At 40.6% G+C, this 20,681-nt stretch overlaps 1 protein-coding gene across 1 annotated transcript; it reads right to left on the bottom strand.

The window, feature by feature from the left end:
- Nucleotides 1-14,692: 14,692 nt before the first annotated feature.
- On the bottom strand, nt 14,693-16,021 carry LOC147902623 (stress-response A/B barrel domain-containing protein HS1-like). Its single transcript, XM_087373349.1, has 2 exons — nt 15,819-16,021; nt 14,693-15,191 (listed from the first exon to the last, which is right to left on the bottom strand). Exons 1-2 carry the CDS (start codon nt 15,947-15,949, stop codon nt 14,999-15,001), a joined length of 324 nt encoding a protein of 107 aa, XP_087229475.1. The 5' UTR covers nt 15,950-16,021; the 3' UTR covers nt 14,693-14,998.
- Nucleotides 16,022-20,681: the final 4,660 nt, after the last annotated feature.

The following is a 20,681-nucleotide window of genomic DNA, read 5'->3' as shown; positions in this document are numbered from 1 at the left end:
CTACGTGTACACTAAGTGGAGAGACTAGATCAACCAGAGTTTTCGCAACAACAGCAAACAATGAAACTGATCATGCTTACATTTATGATTGACAATGAACATGAAGATATACATGTGAACCTCTTAGGGTTAGGGTTAGGGTTAGGGTTAGGGTTAGGGTTAGGGTCGGGGTTTGCCCCTATGCCCTATCTGGATAGTGCAATTTACACTCTTTAACAAATCCAACATTATTTACAATTTTGAATTGTTTCTTTTTCCATGCACTTGCTTGCTATATGGTTCATAAGCATGCCAAATGTCATTGCATTTCATAATACACAACATCAAACTTAATAGCATTTCAATAGAATGTGAATGAATGATTCATAATTTGAGTATATTCTTTCAATAGAATATGAATCCATGTCTCTCAATTTTTATTACTTATTCTTACACTTACTTTTGAATGAATACTTTTTATTCTTTCAAAATAATGTGAATGAATGAAATACAATTTGCATTTACTCAATCTTGCACTTTTTTTTGAAAGAAAATTTTATATTCTTTTAAAAGAATGTAAAAAAATGAAATATCATTATCCAGTAAGGATATAATCTTATGTGAATGAAATATAATTATTGATGAATGAAAATAATCTTATTTTTAAATAATGGTACGTGAATGAATGACAATTAATACATTGCATTCTTGAAAGTGCTTTTGAAAGCATATTTGTTTCTTTTGATATAATATGTATTGCAGTATGTTTCTTTTACATACATGAATTAATTTTTTTAGTTTATGTTTTTTCTTGCAACTTCAAAAGCATGATGTGTGGCAAGATTTGGTCATATGTGACAAAGATATGGAAAATGCATGTCTCGGTCTCTTTCATGCAATGTAAATATTGTGGAGACAAGTCTCACACAAGTTCATGGGCGATTCTACTCGGATCAAGCAATATTTTCTAATAAATTGGTAGTGACGATGAAGTTTGCTCATGCACTCCATATGATGTTCTTCCGTTATGCAAATCATATTTAGAGAAAGTGAAAAAAGTGGTTAATCTGATCTTGATAAGGAATTATCCAAGTTCTAATGTGAGCGCTAAGGTTGATGAGACCATTGAAGGAGAAGCACCGATAAATATGAGGGGTGAATCGATACATAAAGGTGATGTAGATTTGCTAGCAAGCGGGTCACAAATGAGCTCCACGTGAGTTTTGACGTGACTAATGTCAGCCAGGTAAAGAAGACAAAATGGGGAGAACAATCATCTATGGAGGATGGTTTTCTTTGACAAAACAAGGACACGAAGAGCACTTAAGATGGATAGAAGCATTTGTAAAGAATGGTATACCATTCAATGTCATGAGAGATGAGACGTTTCGTAATGCTTTGAAGTCATGTGCTAGACCAGGATTTTTTTTTCGGATTATAATAAAATGCGTACAGATCATCTTGATAGAGTTAAGAAGACTGTGGCGGACTGCCTAAAGAAAAAGATATTGGATTTTATTCCTACATATGGGTGCACTCTTGCTTTTGATGGATGGACTAGCAAGCAAGCTAGACCCATGATAAATGTTATGTGCATTTCTCCCATGGGAACAATGTTTTTGGAGAGTATTGATACGTCTCTAAAAGAAAATAACTTCAGCATATATTGTAAAAATATACGAAAGAGCAATTCATAAAGTTGGTGGCAATGAAAATGTTCTTGCATTAGTAACAGATAACCCTCCAGCCTCAAACTGCTCGATTTGGGGATAACTATGATCTCTCTTTCCGCTTACAACTATTTCCAGAGGTCTCATGATAGAAAGTTCTGGAATTATATCAGTTATCTTTTTTCTTTAGGATGTTTGATCATTGGATGTGATCTAGAGCACATTTGAGTTGCATCTTTGGAGCACCTTCCTGCAATTTGATAGGTTTACAAGCATATGCATAAAAAAATTGTGGTCAAAGGTTAGCATTTCTTCAAAGATTTGATTGTCAAAGTTGCATTTATTATTGCTTGACTGTATCATATCAGTTTGACGGAGATCTACCCTCTCATGGCACCTTCATTTGACTCCAAGTACAAGAAAAAGATGAAGGTTAGATAACTAAGATATGCTTCTCTACACAACTATGGAGATGACAAGATAATTGTTCTCTCGAAGGATATGATTTTCAGATCCACTTGTTTTACTTCTTTTATTATGGTACCATCTTATAAGGCACTAGACACTACCCATGTGGTAAGACCTTGCCTTGACATGGATATTTTGCTTTGCTACAAGAAGAAGCTTCTTGTTAAGCCCACATCATCCAGGAGATGATATGGTTTTTGAGCTCCACTTGTATCCCCCTAGTTGTCAAGGTACTCTGCCTAGATAGTCCTCCAAAATGATTGTAATAAACTGTGTGTTCTTTGTCCTCACCTCTAGTCACCTATGATGTAGACCATGTGAGTATGTGTTGTCCCCTTGGTACCTCCTGCAGACTTGTGTTTGTACATGCATGGGAGATAACCATTAGGGGGGTTTTGTTTTTTGCCCTCATGGTACCTCTTACAGACATTTTGTTTGTACATGCAAGGGAGATAACCATTGGGGGGGATTGTGTTCCCCACTTTGTATACCTTACACCCATGGGAACCCTTGCTAGCTTGAGATCCTAGCCATTGATAGATCCATGACCACCATGAGATGGCATGTGACACCTTGTGCTAGCTATATCCTTGACATAGCTTGAGGCAATCCCTTGACGGGGGGTTTGTTGGGGTTTGTCAATGTCCTACCTCTCCATAGGCACACTTGTGGTCCTATGTGTGTGCTAGAGGGGCAGTTAGGTGTGTTAGGTGGAGCTAGATGCTTCTAGAGGATAGGGGAGAGATTCTAGGAGCTTGGTGGCCTTTGGTATGAGGTCATCTATGATGTCTATAGAGGTAGCCTACATATGGCCCTCATTTCTCTTCATTCTATGAGACAGTTCTTCATTTGTGTCCATCTTCTTGTCTCCATTTTGCTCAGCTTGCTCTTTTCCAACACTACTTACTGCATTGAAGAGCGGCCGATGCAAAGAGTCACAGGTGTGCAAAAGGTCTCGGCTGTGCAAAAGGTCACAGGTGTCACATCATGGAGATTAAGGTCCATTTGATGAAGCTTGGCAGTGTTGCTAAGTTGAGCCTTTGCTTTAGGTCATAGGTGTGAGTTGAGTGCCTCCTATGTGTAGATTAGGATATGAAATCTCTCACATGAAGAAAGAACAGGATAAACATACTGAGGTCTCTCTCAATACCTCTCAAAAGAGCTATAGTCAAAGAATAGATCTCTCCAAGAATAAAAGAACTCTCAAACACTAGGATATCTCTCTCTGTCTTTCTCTTGAAAAAGAAGAAGAATAGACCAAAAATCTCTCTTTCTGTCTCCCTCCAATGAATGAACAAAAATTCAATTTGAGAACGAATTACAATGAATCTCTCCCACAAAGAGATGAACGGAAATCTCTTAAGGAAAATGGATGGAAATTTCTATTAAAGGATGGATGAAGATCTCTCACCGGAAGTGGACTCTCACAGAGAACACTCAAGAGAACTCTCAATCTCACAATCTCTCTCGCACTCTCAAGAATCGCAATGCCTCAGCAAAAGGCAAGGGAGCTCTGATATCATGACAAAATATGAAGAGGGGAGAGGAGAAGAGTGGAGATGAGGAGAGAGGGCACAGCCAGAGAGCACACCACAAATGACTAACTATACCCTAGATTTAGTTGAAAATGTAGAATATATACAAACCCATTTAGGGTTAGGGTTAGGGCATCTAGCCCTTTCCTTTATAGCACTCTATTGGGTTAGTGCTATGCACATATAATCACATGATGGTGCTATGCACATATGATCACATGATGTTGAGTGTGAACTCTAAACACTCTCTGTTCTCTACTCTTGCTCACTTGCGCTCCACAAGACGTCCCTTTCCTCTTCTTGATAGGTGATGCTTGTCATTCCAATCGACACGTCAATGCAAGATGTCACAAACATACACCTACTAAATGAAGAATATGGGTATCTACTATTGGGTATGCTCCCTTCCACCTCTATGAATCATTGGAGAAGGATGTGGGAAAAGGTTTTGTGCTACAGGTCTAACAACTTGGGGTATGCACATTTTGTTTCTAGCATTTTCGTATCGAATAAACAAGGCATTTCTTATGAACTCTGATGGAAAAAGCCTTTGTACTTGTCAAAGAGAGAGCGGGTCGCCTTGCATGGTGTCGTCATCCACTGGACCAATGGTGGCGAACATACCTATTCCTTCCCTTCCGAACATCTCTCTTTGGGCTTGCAAGATAGTTTGAGCCTCAGCGTGATTTAGTTGGTCCACTAAATCGGCCTCTTGAGGCACAAATGATGCTTTTGGATCCTCATGAATTGGAGGATCCTCTGGTTGTGCTTGCGATTGGGAAGGATTCTATGGTAGAATGTTCTCTCCCTCCCTGCTCATATTTAACCTAAAAAAAGACATGTAGATAGAATTGTTTTATATCATGTATACCAAATTAAACAATTAAATTCAACATGACACTTATCGCATCAATTCTTACTTAAACAATATCTCATGAAAGCGTACCAACATGACACATATCACCTTAAAGATTACCAACTTGAATTTCAAAATTTTAAACAATATTTAAATAATATGCATTGAATCATGGACTGGAGACTCAATGATATACATAAATAGTAATGTCAAGTAATCATGTTCAAAAATTCATATTACAAATCGTTTAGGTTACTCAATCATTTGTTGGTCTAAGTCCTTGGTGGGGATTGAGTGGTATGCTGGATCTAGTAGCAATATCAAAAACACCATAAAAATCAACAGTCCTTGGATGACTATTTGGTTGTGCAGACTGTCCTAAACCGCAAGTCATCGTAGCCATCCAATTAAAGCTTCTACGGGTCCCCAGTACTAGTAGATGGGCCACAAATGTCCATGATCTTCAAAATGTGGTGGGACATTGTGTACACATCTTATGCAATGCCGAAAGGTGGGGATTGGTGCACAGGTACTCCGAAGCATCATGGCAAAATCTTTGACGAGAAGTCTGCATAGTGTTGGAACTGTTACTAAGTAATACTGGATAAAGCTTACTAGTGCTTGTTAGTGTCATCATTCCCCAATCGCAAATGGCCAGATACACTTCCTCGGACGACTTGAAGAAATGTAGCATAATGTTTTGTGCATGCAAATAATTATGTAGGACATTGTGTTGGTGCATGTAATGAATAGTACGTCATCCCTAGCCAGATTTTGTACACCGCTTTCACTTTATTATTGAAAGCTGTCTCAATGATGTCCTGATCAACATTCATTAAGAAGTGCACATTCTCATTTTTCAACACTTTCCTCTGAGCTCGACCGAGATCAGGATGCTGAGACTTTCTCTTCTCACCCACATGAGCCATCTAGTATGCAACAAAGCTGTAACATAGAATTCATAAAAGAATCCAGTGCCAGGTTTGATTAAAAACTGAGATTGACAATTAACAATGCAAGAAATTCCAAAAAATGACCTAGGTATAACCTCTCAACTTAAACTCAACTCATGTAATAGACTACAGTAAATCAAATCACAAAAAATCTAGTTATTATGTGACATTGACTATGTAACACTGACTAACCGTGGTCTTCACATCTAATACTAGGATTCAACTGCAACCCACAACTATCAAGGGACAATTGAGTGTGGCAGACTAAGTGTCTATGAGCACATCGCCTGATATCAAACTTAGACTACATCACACAACTCTCAAGAGAGAGATGAGTGCCAGAATAAGTGTCTATAAAAACATATCTAAACTTACACTACATCACACAACTCTCAAGAGAGAGATGAGTCCCAGAATAAGCATCTATGAAAATATTGCCAAGCTTAGACTGCATCACACATCTCTCATAAGAGAGATGAGGGAGGACCATCCACTGCTAAATCATCATCAAATCATGAAGATGACCTTGATCATGATGAGACTATAGGTATTAATATAGAAGAGGATGCACTTGCAAGGTGAGATAATGCATGTACACTTTTTGGTTGTGTAGCTATATCAAAATTTTCATCATTTTTAGAATATCCTTGTACCAAAAGATTGCCCAAAGTTTTAGAATTACGTAAGTGATAACCATTTTCAAATATTTAGGCCCCTCTTTTTGCATGCTTTTTTTTCCATAATGAAATTTTTTTTAATTCGACAACAATAGTCTCAAATTTTGCTGACTTACTATTAAGCTTGACTTAACCTTACAATTCCTTATGAGGATCCCTACAACAATAGATATTGCAAATTACGTTGCTGGGTTGGCAACTATACACCATCCTTTGTTGGGTGCATGGTATGCAAGCTTAAGAGAATAGTTTTGTGTGCTCTGATAGGATCTAAAAACTTTATGGAAATTTAATTTGAGGGATGAAGCCATGATTTTTGTGTCGGAATATGTCAATGAAGCAAGGATGACGAACCTACCTTATCCTAAACTCAAAGGTTATTTATGAGTTTTTGGTTGTTTTGGCTATTGCATCGTACTTCCCCCTTGAGCCTTTTTGTAGGTATTTTCACAATTGAACTTGTACATGATGAATGAGAAGTTGGCTAGACTTACAATTGAAGGGTCCTTTTGTTATTTTGTTTGAAAAATATATAATGGCAAATATGATGTCTTTTGTAGCTGTTGGACTTTATAAGAGTGGAGTAGGAATTCTTGACTATGAAACAATGATGATTAGTTGTACTAAGTATAAGTTGTGGTGACCTATCCTGTCCCATGAAGTAAGGGAGTATTTATAAGATTTTGGTTGTTTAGAATACCAGGGCATTCTACCCCCTTAAGTCTTTTTATGGATGTTTTTGTACCTAACCTTAAGCAGAAGGATTGAGAGGTTACAAGCAAGACTTATAATGATTTGGTTCATTGGAAATTTCGCTTGAAGTGTATAATATTGTGGATCTTCTATCTTTTGTAGGTGATAGTTTTTATTAGGAATGGACTCTTCACTTTGAGTGATGGAACATGATATCTAAAGGTGTGCCATGATGTCTAAGGCTGATCTTTAGGTTGCATACATACATACATGTCTATCTGTATGTGTATGTGTGTGTGTGTGTGCAGATGAAAAAGTCCCATCACTAATTGAGCCATACAATTAATTCCACCAATTGGATAAAAAGATTAAAAAGGGGAACATATAAGGAAAAAATGTTTGAGAGTAATTCTTAGATAGTTAAAAAAAAGTTTAAGTCACGTGGAGTAAGAAGCGAATGAGTGCATGGGTTCAGAAGGGACTAGAGGAGGTATGGGAGAATTAGTGTGCTTGGTGTATGGGGTGGTTCAACAGAGAGTGCAAAGGAGAGATTTCACGAGGGGTACATAAAAAAAATAATTCATAGTCCATCCAACGAATCTCCCCAAGCTCCACTCAAGATCAATCCCATTGAATCTGTGGTCCACTCAAACTCCAACAAATGAATCTCCCGAAACCACTCGAATTGCACCGTTGAAACTAGTAGCTCGATGACTTGCAAACTATCTTCTATGAACAATCCGTTTATAGCTAACTTGATGAACCAACTGCCAAGGTGGTTGATGAACCATCTGGTTATCCACCCACTTCTCCAATATGCACCTGAATTCCCACCCAAGTCCTTAGTTAGGTTAGTGTTAGCCGAGGTAAGTTACATTGGGATTAGTTTCGTTAGGTTAGGTTAGCACTTTGGTTTAGGTTTAGTTAAAATAGTTAGGTTAACCTAACCAATCTCAACTTCTCTAACTGTCTTAACTATTCTAACTATTCTAGCTTAGTGTACTAACTATCCTAGGTGACCTAGGATCCCCCCCCCCCCCCCAAAAAAAAGGAAATCCTTATCACGTCCCCTTTTCAAGGCATTTCACAACCCCGTTTGGCTCATTTAGACTCTGTTTCAAAGCCTCTTCATTCACCTTCTTCTCGAGCTTCTCCATTGACATTTTCAGTGTTTCTACACACTACATCAGGTGCTCATTACGATAGATTTTTTTGTCTATTTCCTTGAGCCAGCTTCTTTTCATTGCCCTACATTCGTACTTGCATGTGGGGGCAGCCGTGCCTATCAAATTGGGACCGTCCTACAACAAGCATATTGCATTGCACGCCGTAGGAATGTCATTCTCTACTCAACAAAGGCCTATGCAACCCTTGAATGAGATCAATGTAGAGCTTTAATGCAAACAGGTATGCAATCATTGCGTAGCATGGAGAAGGGCTCTTAATAGGGTCCCTGATGTGCAAGCAAATAAGATGACATTCTATGTGGATGGGGAGATGCAAATGTCATAAGCAACCAACTACTATTGAAGCTATGATGCCTAGAGCAATTATTATGACAAACACTTAGGACTATGAAAATAGATGAGATACTATTAAGGAGAATGCATTTCTCCCAATGCTTGTAATGCAATCCAACAATGTTATGCCCCTCGCTGGCATGCAACCAAACCATGCTTCAAAGCCATTGATGATGCCTTTGGATGCAAGTCAAAAATATGGTTGTAGTCAAATGATTCCAGTTGCATATACTGAAGGGTTCTGTGGGGATAAGTGTTCTAATGAAAATAGGAGCTTAAATGGTGGGAATGAATATGGACATTAAGAACCAAACGTTGGCATTTCGAGAGCACCCAAGGGCATTACAAAAATACCTCCTAGCTTTGCAATGCACACACTTGATGGCACAAGGACTAAATTCATGGATGTTTTATCAGTGATGCTTCAAAGCATGACCCAAGCCGCTGCACAGTGAAGTAGATGGGGCAACAAATTTTTTAGAAGATCGGAGAGGTTGTGCACATTGCAATGCAAGAGATGGGAAAGCAGCCCATGCTTCCTCCTATGCACCAACACGATGGGGATGGGAAGGATACTCATTCAATGTCTCACTAGAGGGACAATGACACCGATTTTAGGGGACCTAGGAAAGATGCTAGGAGGTCTCTTGTTAGCAAGGATGATACTCCTACATTGACCAGCCACCAAGTTCCCTCTGTGGTAATTCCTATGGAAGGCCAATTGCATTTGATTATGCCAAGGGAAGAGAGCCCATCCCTTGGTTGTGAGTGATTCCATGGACAACATGAGATTCTGGCTACTAACAATGAACACGAGCTTCTCACCATTAGCATAGAAAAGCTAGATGCGTTGACCAAAGTTGGTGGATTTGGGACGAATGCCTATTCAAATAATCCACCCAAAGAGTCTCCTAGACTCCCACAAGGTTGTCAAAGACAAGCCTACTACATCACAAAGCAATCGACCTTTGAGATGCTCTTACATGCCACGCTCATGAAGCACATTCATATGAGACTGAGCTTAATGGTGGAAATAGAAACCAGGCCATTCATGCAGATATAAAAAATAATACCAGATGACAAATCCCTACAGCTCATTCTTGTATGGTCATGACCACTACGAATGCCAAAAGCTGCAAGTACATGGTACAATCTGGAATGACAGACAAAATCATGAAGACAATGGACAGCAAAAGGAAGATGGCATTATGACACTTTTGCAGTAGAACCTGAAAATGGCAACCAAAATTATGAAGACAATGGACAACAAAAGAAAGATGGCTGTATGACACTTCAGAAAATGGGCATGATGGGAAGCAGCCTTTGCACAACCATCTTGGTCTGAATAGTTCCTGTCCCTGTGCACAGCAGCAAGATAATACAGGAGACAAAGGTAGGCAAACTTGCCACAACAGAGTTGAGAATCATGGACAAAAGTAATCACTCTGCAACTCCTTGTTCAACCTCCAGAACATTATCAGGCATATGAATACTAGCATGGACATGACTCAATGCATCCATAGTTTTCCAAGTCATAACTCATCTTGAAGATCGTGGATGAGCATTTCTAGTTTCAGGCATTTCTGATTGTGCATTACTAATCGCAACACGTGGCCTATTTCTACTCAAATCATTGCCATCTTGTCTCCCCCTTCTCTCCATGCCTTAGCTTAAGACTCCTCACTATGAATCGCATTCTTAGGCACTCATGATTGTGGTCTACCCCAAAATGCAAGGAGTCAGAGTATAGACCCACCCTCAAGAACACACAACAAACACTCGCATCCACTAGCCCTCATGTTCATGGTCTACAATTTCCCCAAGACGCAAGGAATCGGAGGAGCAAACCACACCCCCAAGTATAATGAAAATACTACATCCTTGTCAGTAGAGCACCAAGGTACACTAATGCATGGGGATTTTACTGCAACACCACACAAGGTGCATTTTGGGCAAACACAGAGTATTTATGACACAACCAGCCAAATCCTTCCATCTGTGGGAAGCCTATTAGTGAGCAGTCCACTATGATTTTGCCCATGGGATATTTCAGCCAGAGACTTCCACCAGTGACTCTTTCAAGGGGCAATATCCTTGAGTTGCGAGTGATAGAGGCCGGTCTTCACAACTGCCATTTGGCACAGCCCAGCTTCGTGTGGATACTTTTGGGAGAGCCTGCCCCTCTAGCATTTATTTCTCAGCTCTGTGTCAGCACAATGCCTATGAGAGGAGTTGACCTCAATCTCAATCAGACTAGAGGTTCTACATATTGTCTAGACCACCTCAAAAGCAGCCTGGACACAGTCAGCCTGGACAAATTATTGTGGAAGGACATCAATACGCACATGGGTTTGCAGGGCGAGCGTGACATAGATGCTCCCTTGTCAAATCTGCACCATGCTTACATGGGCCTAGACATCTGAGGTCAGAGATAATTTGTCTTTCTTACAATAGGAAGTGGCTTGAATGGGCAAGTGTGGTAGACACTTAAAGATAGTTTTGATGAACCATAGATTCAAAGGAAAAACCAAGAATCCTAATGAGAGGGAAGAATGCCTCTCAGCTTTGGAAGGATAGTTAAAATTACATCCAATGGATGATGAGGGCAAGATTCCTTATGATGGCCTGGGCCACACCCACATCTGGTTAAAGATGAGGACTTCATATACCTAGATGAATCCAGGAACATTCCCAAACTCATCCTCTAAAAACACAACATAGTGCAGTTTCAATCTCATGATAGTCACTCACAAGGTTGAAAACCATAAACTCCATCATGCATAGCAGGGACTAGCTACTATGACATCCCCACTGACATCATCAGCGCCCAACAGTGGGTGTAGACCATAGTATAAAAATATGCTCTCACACATACAAATCCACACACCCACACATACTTGAGCATCCATTTATACAAAGTCTTCGTACTGAGTTTCTGTCGGCACTCCGGAGGTGAAGCGCAGACTCAGCCATGATGAAGGCTAGCACTAAAGGAGAAGGCTAATCAAAAGGTAGTCCAAAATCTCTTCATTCAAGCTACAACTGCTTGTAAAGTCTAAACATTTTCATTTTAGTCTCTCCCCAACGAGCATCTAAATCTAAATCTAGCTGATAGGGCAACGCACCATTTAAGATAGAAAGAATTATCACAATACCAGCAAGCCGCAACTTGGACGAAAACTTCACAAGGTGAAATTTGCATGTCCGCTAATACGGCAGAAGCATATACCTAGATGAATCCAGGAACATTCCCAAACTCATCCTCTAAAATCACAACATAGTGCAGTTTCAATCTCATGATAGTCACTCACAAGGTTGAAAACCATAAACTCCATGCATAGCAGGGACTAGCTACTATGACATCCCCACTGACGTCATCAGCGCCCAACAGTGGGTGTAGACCGTGGGTGTAGACCATAGTATAAAAATATGCTCTCACACATACAAATCCACACACCCACACATACTTAACCATCCATTTATACAAAGTCTTCGTACTGAGTTTCTGTCGGCACTCCAGAGGTGAAGGGCAGACTCAGCCATGATGAAGGCTAGCACTAAAGGAGAAGGCTAATCAAAAGGTAGTCCAAAATCTCTTCATTCAAGCTACAACTGCTTGTGAAGTCTAAACATTTTCATTTTAGTCTCTCCCCAACGAGCATCTAAATCTAAATCTAGCTGATAGGGCAACGCACCATTTAAGATAGAAAGAATTATCACAATACCAGCAGGCCGCAACTTGGACGAAAACTTCACAAGGTGAAATTTGCATGTCCGCTAATCCGGCAAAAGCATATACCTAGATGAATCCAGGAACATTCCCAAACTCATCCTCTAAAAACACAACATAGTGCAGTTTCAATCTCATGATAGTCACTCACAAGGTTGAAAACCATAAACTCCGTCATGCATAGCAAGGACTAGCTACTATGACATCCCCACTGACGTCATCAGCGCCCAACAGTGGGTGTAGACCATAGTATAAAAATATGCTCTCACACATACAAATCCACACACCCACACATACTTGAGCATCCATCTATACAAAGTCTTCGTACTGAGTTTCTGTCCGCACTCCGGAGGTGAAGGGCAGACTCAGCCATGATGAAGGCTAAAGATGAGGACTTCATGTTGGAAGCACCATACATGGGCAGCTTTCAAAGACCTCGTGGGTATAAGGAGCATTTCAACCCAGGGTTGAAGGCCCTACATTTGACGACTGAAAATCCCTGGATTGTTGAGGAAGCACAAGAACTACTGGAACTGTTTGCGTGAATATAGCAGCCATAATGAAGATGATTCCGCAATGAAAAAACAGCTCATTGAAGCTACCATGTAGGATATATGGCAAAGCAATCAATGCCTCCCATGCGGAGAAAAGTGGACAACAAAGCACAATGGGGTGTGCAGAACAGAACTCATCCTTGCACACTCATCATCCGCAGCACAACGGAGCTTTGTGATGATGAATGTACAAGGATGGATTACTGCTGGCATGACCCCAGAGGTGCCACAACACCCAAGGCAAAGGAGTATATTGCGTTTCCTTATGAACCTGATGACGTGCATGATGGAGCATGTCCTTTTTACATCAGGGGGCCTTGGTGCCTAACCATCACTTGCAATTTGAAAACAAAAATTTTGGGGATGGATTGTAATGAAGGCCAAGATTGGGCCAAGTTAGCAAGGGTTGGGCTAATTTGGCTAGGGGGCATTTAGAGAGCGCAAAAGCAAAAAGGAGATTAAGTGCAGGGGGGAACTATATAAGCTCCCCATCCTCTGTACCCACTTTTTGATGTGACATCTGATCCTAACTCTTTTTCTCCCTCCTACTTGCTGCCTACAATCTCTCTCCCCCAACTCTCTCTCTCTCTCTTCCACTCTTCTATGTCTCCCTTTCTCTACTCTGTCCCTACCCTTTTTCTACATGTTTAAACATATGCCAAGCTTTTTTTTTTTTTTAATAAAGAGAATTGAATGCCCTCATACATAAGCATTGAGTAAATACAAACAGTAACGCCCATGCCTGAGAATAAGCCTCTCATTCTCTTGGAAGGCCATCCAACAGATCTTCTTCCATCTATATAAATAATTCCCATGCTTTAGAAGAAGCCTCTCATTCTCTTGGAAGGCCATCCAACAGAACTTCTTCTAGTAAAAGTTCACAGAAAACTACTTCATGATAAAGGATTAGTGTTAAAAGTTTGATTCTACCTCAGATTTGAAATATTGTTCCTGATCAGACATCACATAACTACCTCTTTGCAAATGGTAGCAAGATAATATATACAACCAACCGTGCCATCTCAAAATTCAGAAGTCGCTTATAAAAGCCATAAGCAAGTAGAAGAACATTATCTTGAGATTCCCTTCAGAAGTTTCTTGCATACAATAAAGTGCATAAAGTACTCAATCGCTTGAATCTAAAAGGCAAGCAGAGATGATAAGAGAATGTGCGTGCATGCGTGCGTGCGTGTGTGTGTGTGTGTGTGTGTGTGTGTGTGTGAGATTATATGATGCCTGCCATGAGGGTGATATAGATGCTTCTTGCATAGAGCTTTTCTTTTTATGTTTCTGATCTTTGGGATACTCTCCATTTCTGGAGACTTCCCATCTTGTAAATTTATGAGCATATAAATACAGCACTGGATATTACTACTAAAAAAAAAGCGTGTGTGTGTGTGTGTGAGAGAGAGAGAGATGATTCCACAAACATACCAAACTCAAAAAGAAAACAAACCACACAGCCTTAACATCGTGATAGTCTCCCAAATGGCTGAAATAATAATGCATAGCAGGGACTGGCTACAATGACATCCCAAAACCTCATTTATTCCCACCAATGGTCCATTGCATTTTAAAACTACAGAAATACTCAAGAAGTCTCCGCCACATTCCACTCTGATAAATAAAACTGCAAAATCATGATTAAGAAATCCGTAAGGCCCATGCTGCATGCATGCCAACGGCTTCAGTACATGAACTTTGAAGTGTTTCACGCTTGAGCATATTAAGCCTCTCTGTTGTTCCTTGGACATCCGACCTCCCTAAACAAGGCTGACTCTAGGTATTTATCTAAAACCAAAGGGCCTACTGGGAAGAGCTATAACCATTATACTGAGATTCAAATGCAGGCCACACCTGACAACCCAGATATAGGCTTAGCTATATTTATATTTAAATGATAACAGGATTGACCCCAGGTCTAGGGCTTATGGCGCAGTGTCATTGAGTAAACTGGTATCAAAAAGGACAAACAAAAGTGTGCATGTGTGTCCACGCGTGCAGGATTTGGTGAGGACATAGAAGAAAACAATCCTACATGAAATCTGAGGACACTTCTTAAACAGTTATTTCCAACTTGAGATTCTCTGTCTCCAATCCCATGAAGGAAAATTCGTAACAGGCCACATAAAAAGTGCACCAAAAAACATTCTCTACAGTTTTAAGATGTTAGCTGCAAATATATGAGCATCCAGACCTTACAAAAATGTTGAGGATTATTCTGCAAAATGCAAGTAGTGTCCTTGGTGCCTCCTCAGGCCACAAGAAAAGAGTCTTTACATCAGGTGACATCATACTGGTATGAAACGATTCAATGACGCTCTATTGAGGATAACATAGGACAAAATTCCATTGCATTATCATCATGCACACAGCACTGCTGATGGCTTGTAATCAAAGACTACAACTTTCTCTAACGCTGCCAGAATCTCCTTTGCAAATGCTACGTGCGCAGGATGGGCCAGGTAGGCATCACGCCCTTGGGGTGAATCAAAGGTCAACACAAATACATGGGTAAATCCTTGATGTAAGTTCTCCACGCTTATATCTGTTCCCCTTTACACAGCTCCAAGAGGTATAACAAAGAATCAGTAAAAGTACACCGGATGTTGAACACAAATACAAAAGTCTATTAGAAGCAAGTCACAAAAGCCTCATGAAATGAACTCAGTTTACATTAGCGTATGAACTCTGTTTCTTAAACCTTGTCTTCATGACGATACTCACCAAAAAATTGTCTTCACTAGCATGTTCTCTCACGAAAAAGACTTGCGAGAGGGAATAACATAAAGTCGGGGCAACACCAGGGCTAGGACGGTTCGTGGTTAGCACAGCCAACGAAGGGCTCGCAAAGCGGCATTTTTGGCCCTCAAGCAACAATGGGATGTAGATGAGTAGCGAACGACATCACTTTGAGACGAGGGATAATCGATCGGCCAGGCAGTCGTGCAATTGTGGAGGATAATCGATCGGCCAGGCAGACGAGTGCGTTCGTTTTGTGAGGCTAAATTTTACGAAATTATTGCGAAGTAAGACAGAATCAAAACAGGGTAACCTCAAGGACACGACCCAAGTGAAGCTAAGCAAGAGAATTGGCAGAGATAAGCGCGGGCTGGTGATGGCTGACTGTCGCACACTCAAATTGCATGGGAAATGGGTATTATAGGGAGAGCTCCAACGTACCATTCGAAAGCTTTGATGTGGTCGATAGATGCAGGAAGGCCATGGAAGCCATTGATGAGGTGGTCTTTGTGTTCGGGAGAAATGTCATCCTTGAATTTGACAAGGACGATGTGCTTCAGGGTCTCCGCCATAGCTACAACTACACAAGGAGTGTATCCACAGAGTAAGAGTGTGAGATTGTACGACTATGTGATAACGTTTCTCATCAATCTACATCTATTATCTCCCGGCCCACTCTCTTGGTAATAATGAAGATAGCTGAAATAGTTGTACTAGCATCCATTAGTACCTAGCCTCTTCTAGTGGATCCATCGTCCCACGGCTTAGCGCCACCGCACACACACAGGATCACACATGCTAACTCCCAAGCTCGAGTGATATAATTTCGCTTGAACTACATTCAACGATGCCATGACTGAGCTCACTTGCTCGTCTGACCCTCTGCAAGGAGCCTTGTGCGAGCTGCATCATGCTGCAAACTTGTAGGTGGCAACAGTTCATTGGGATGGAGAAAGCAAGCCATCAGCTACTACTACTACAGGAACATTGAAGGCAACGCTGAGAGCCACATGGAGAAAGCTGACTCGTTGGCGTAGCAATGCTCCAATTTGCACACTCCCAAATGGAGGTGCCAATTTGAGCATTAGTAGCACTCCAAATTGACCTTCCGAGAGATGTACCATCCTCTAAAACGAGCCTCCAACCGTGCATTACTTGCTCCATGTGCACTGAGGTGGCTTAGAACACATTCACTCAGAGTGTTCACATGAATCAATTTTCTTAATAGAAAACAATTTCTACTCGATGTATTCAAAAAGCAATTTTCTTGACAAATATAGAGACCTCCAAGTTAGCACTGGGTAGGCGCTTGCCCATGCACAAGATCAAATCGTGGAGCCAAATCAGTGGACCCCTAATCTTTCAATCAACAGTTTGTCTACTGCTGTCCACGACGACCTTCACTACCCCAGGCCCTGTAAATATACCACACTTTTCGTGAATGAAGAAGTATCTAAGGAATGAGGCATGGAGGAAAGAGTGCACCAAGCTAGGCACGATGGAGTGCAAGTGAGAGGGGGAGGTTGAGCAAGGAGGAGATGTCGTGGAAGGAGACCAATTTCACCAAGTAAAATGCATGCATTTTGCATGCTTTGCCTCAACATAGGACTAGTAGTAGCAACAACTACTTTGTCATGAGACATGGCGGCTCAACCCCTAATCCTCAATTACTAACCCTTGGCTCGCATTGGGACTATCCTGAATCGTCATGAAGAGGGTGGGAGGAATTTGGCTTTTTAGCATGTGCCATGGCTAATCCAAACTACCACCTAACCCCACTTACAAGCACACATGGCCCTAAAGCAAGGCCATTTTGACTAGCACGTAGACTATTCTAGCCCATTTGAAGGTCACACATGAACACACCCCTAGCCCTTGAAATCATTAGCCCATAAAAGCAAGTGTTGCACTACCTATATCAATTGCATCTTGGATTTGTTTTTGACTACCACATGACATGGTTGCTGTAGGTTCCGGAACACCCTAAAGAATTCCACACCATCACCAATTATGTTGGGGATTAAGTGGAGGCTTATTTGTTCAAAATGAAAATGAAGCCTTCATTCAGTGTGGCTTAAGGACAAGTGGCTTAGAACTTGTAAGCCCTTTTACAACTCAATGTTTTTCTTACATATACTATTCCATTGATGTACACAAAAAATACTCAAATGTTCAAAATGTGAGAGGGTGATAGTATGCAATGGGTCCAAGGAGGGGTGGGGATGAAGGGTGGGCATGTGAAGGGACTGGTACAAAAAGGCACACGAGAGATTTAAAAAAAGGGGGCTGATTTGGGAGTTGAAAGGGGGAGGGTCTCAGTGAGGAAAAGGGGTGAAGTAAAGGGGGAGCATAATGGAGAAAGAAAGTTGTTTTGGGGGTCACCTAAAAGGTGGAGCATTGTGGGGACGAAAAGGGGTGTAAGATTAGGGAAGGGTTCAATAGAGAAAGGGGGGGATGAGTGTGTTGATTTGAGGGGTTGAAAGGGGGAGGTCCATAGTAAGGAAAAGGGGTCGGCAAGCTGAAAAAAAGGGTGTGAGAGGGGCACAGGTGCAGCAATGAAGAAAAGGTGCAGGATCATAGGCAGGATAAGTGGCGAAGGAAAGGCATGGGTTCAAGGGAAGGATGAGTGTGTTGATTTAGGGGGGTGAAAGGGGGAGGGTTATAGTAAGGAAAAGGGGTGGGCAGGCTAAACAGAAGGGGGTGAGAGGGGGAGGGGTGCGATGAGGAAAAAGGGGAAGCACATGAGTAGGAAAGGGAAGGGTGAACAAGTAAATCCAAGTAAGGGACAGGAGATAGATGAGGGAAATGACATAGATAAGGGAAAGGTGTAACTCTCTTTTATCCATTGGAGTATTCTTGATGGGAAAACCTTTCATGCTTTCCTAAGATTGGTTCAAAAATAAATCATCAGGAGACAGTGCAAGAGGGAGGGAGATTTGAGGCTCCATATGATGGAATGATTTAGGACGTTTGCATCCTTGAGATATCTATTCCTTCTTCAGGTACCTCCCATGTCAAGGCACATGAATAAGCTAAACCATAGACTAGCTGCCTAATTTGCATTTGGACACTCTATTAGTCCTAACAGCATCTTGATGCATCACTCCATTAGTCCCGATGGCCTCAAGTAGAACCTGAGCACTCCAATATTGACTCTCACCATATGTTTTAAGGACTCATGGTAAGATCTCCTTGGAGCATTTGTCATTTGTCCCAATAAATTTTAGTTGATTTCCACTATAAAACAATTGGTATTTCCCACACATGTTGTAGTCTTACCCAACAAGACACATTGTTATCTTTGCTTTCCTTAAATATAGAATTACATATCAAGTATGCGTGATAATGGCCTCCTTGATTAAACAAGAGTGGGCATTGCATGTACAACTGTAATTGACTAAGAAAGGATAAGTTGTGAGCATGATGCAGTGTTTGTTCAAAATGAAGCCCTCATTCGATTTGGCTTAAGAACAAATGGCTTCTAAGGCTTGTAAGCCCTTTCTTGCCTTATGTTCTTCTTACATATATGTATCCCATTAAATGTGTGCTAAGGACTCATGATCTAATCTCGTTTGAGCATTTGTCACTTGGCCCAATAAAATTTAGTCAATTTCCACTCTAAAATTATTGGTATTTCCCACACATGTTGTAGTCTTGCCTGACAAGACACATTGTTATATTCGCTTTCTTGAAATTTGCATATCAAGTATGCATGACAATGGCCTCCTTGATAAAGGAGAGCATGCATTGGCTCCCTATTGCATGTACAACTCTGATTGACTAAGAGAGAATAAGTTGTGAGCATGATGCACTATTTGTTCAAAATGAAACCCTCATTCAGGTTGGTTTAGGGATGAATGGCTTCGAGCTTGCAAGCCCTTCTATGACTTAAAGTTCTTCTTACATATACGTATCCCATTAATGTACACCAAAAATGCATAAGTTGTCCTAATGTGTGCTAAGGAATCATGGTAAGATCTCCTTTGAGCATTTCTCACCTGTCCCAATAAAATTTAATAGAATTCCACTATAAAATGTTTGGTATTTCCTACACACATTATTGTAGAATTTCCCTACAAGACACTTTTAAATCCTCACTTTCCATAAATATAGAATTACATATCAAGTATGCATGATAATGGCCTCCTCAATAAAAGAAGAGCATGCGTTGCATGTACAACCATGAACTTGTAAGCTTTATGACTTAACATATGTAATGCACGAAAAAAATGGAGCAAGTGGTTGAAATGTGTGCTAAAAACTGATGGTGGTAAGATCTCCTTTGAGCATTTGTCACTTATCCCAATAAAATTTAGCTGATTTCCACTATAAATTACTTGGTATTTCCCACACATGTTGTATTCTTGCCCAACAATACACACTATTATCTTCGCTTTCCTTAAATATAGAATTATGTGTAAACTATGCGTGACAAGGGGCCTCCTCAATAAAAGGAGAGCATGCATTGTCATTGCATGTACAAGCATGATTGACTAGGAGAGGGTAAGTTGTGAGCATGATGCCCAAATCCCAATTCCACGTTTACAATTAATTAGAAGAAGAGGATCCATGAGCCTTTAAACAACCATGATATTTAACTATGCTCTCTATGGGATAATACCTCCTCGATAATCTTCTCATGCTAACAAAGAGGCTAAAGTCATTCTTCTACATACCAACATATGTCCCCCTACTCAACAAAAGATGCGAAATCCATTAAAATTAGTTAAGGGATGGAACAAGGGATGAAAAGGAAGTAGGCAACAACCTAACTGAAGTAAGGGAGGATGACTTGTAGAGGTTATTGAGCAGAGAATAGGGGGAGACAAAAATAACGAGTGAGGGCATGGAGCCACTTCCTAGGTGTCCATGGAAGGGGCTCCCAACACTTCTTCCCATCCATTATTCCTTTAAGCAGTTAACCCCATTCATAGAATATGCATGTTTGATGTGCTCGTTAGACTCCCCATCTAGGTAAGGGGATCAAACCCCCTCCTAGCACTTATCCACATGACTTAAATTTTCATTGTGGCCTACATATCCAAATGTAAATTAATTTCCGCCCTTCCCCTCCCCCTCCCCCTCCTTCCAAAAATATGTGTGTTTGCAAATCCATATGTTAATTTGAGAAAGATAACTCAAAAGTACAATTGGCAAAGGATTAGGATAAGTTAATTGGTCCTTGAATAAGAAATAGAAATATACGAGATAAGATGAGCTAAATGAGTCCATCCAATCATGGAAAATGGAGGATGGGAGGGGTAAAGAGGAGAGTTATTGATGAGAACTTATTTCTATTTATAA

Source organism: Dipteris shenzhenensis, chromosome 4, assembly GCF_047967505.1.
Source record: "Dipteris shenzhenensis isolate YYH24624 ecotype China chromosome 4, Dip_SZ_1.0, whole genome shotgun sequence".
In the NCBI taxonomy this organism is placed as follows: Eukaryota; Viridiplantae; Streptophyta; class Polypodiopsida; order Gleicheniales; family Dipteridaceae; genus Dipteris; species Dipteris shenzhenensis.
This window is presented reverse-complemented; position numbering and strand designations above follow the sequence as displayed.

Excerpts from the sequence above, each read along its gene's own strand:
- LOC147902623 (XM_087373349.1), bottom strand. The coding sequence starts at position 15,949 with ATGGCGGAGACCCTGAAGCACATCGTCCTTGTCAAATTCAAGGATGAC. Across the intron at positions 15,192-15,818 it reads CACATCAAAGCTTTCGAATG|GGGAACAGATATAAGCGTGG; the intron begins GTACGTTGGAGC and ends AGCTGTGTAAAG.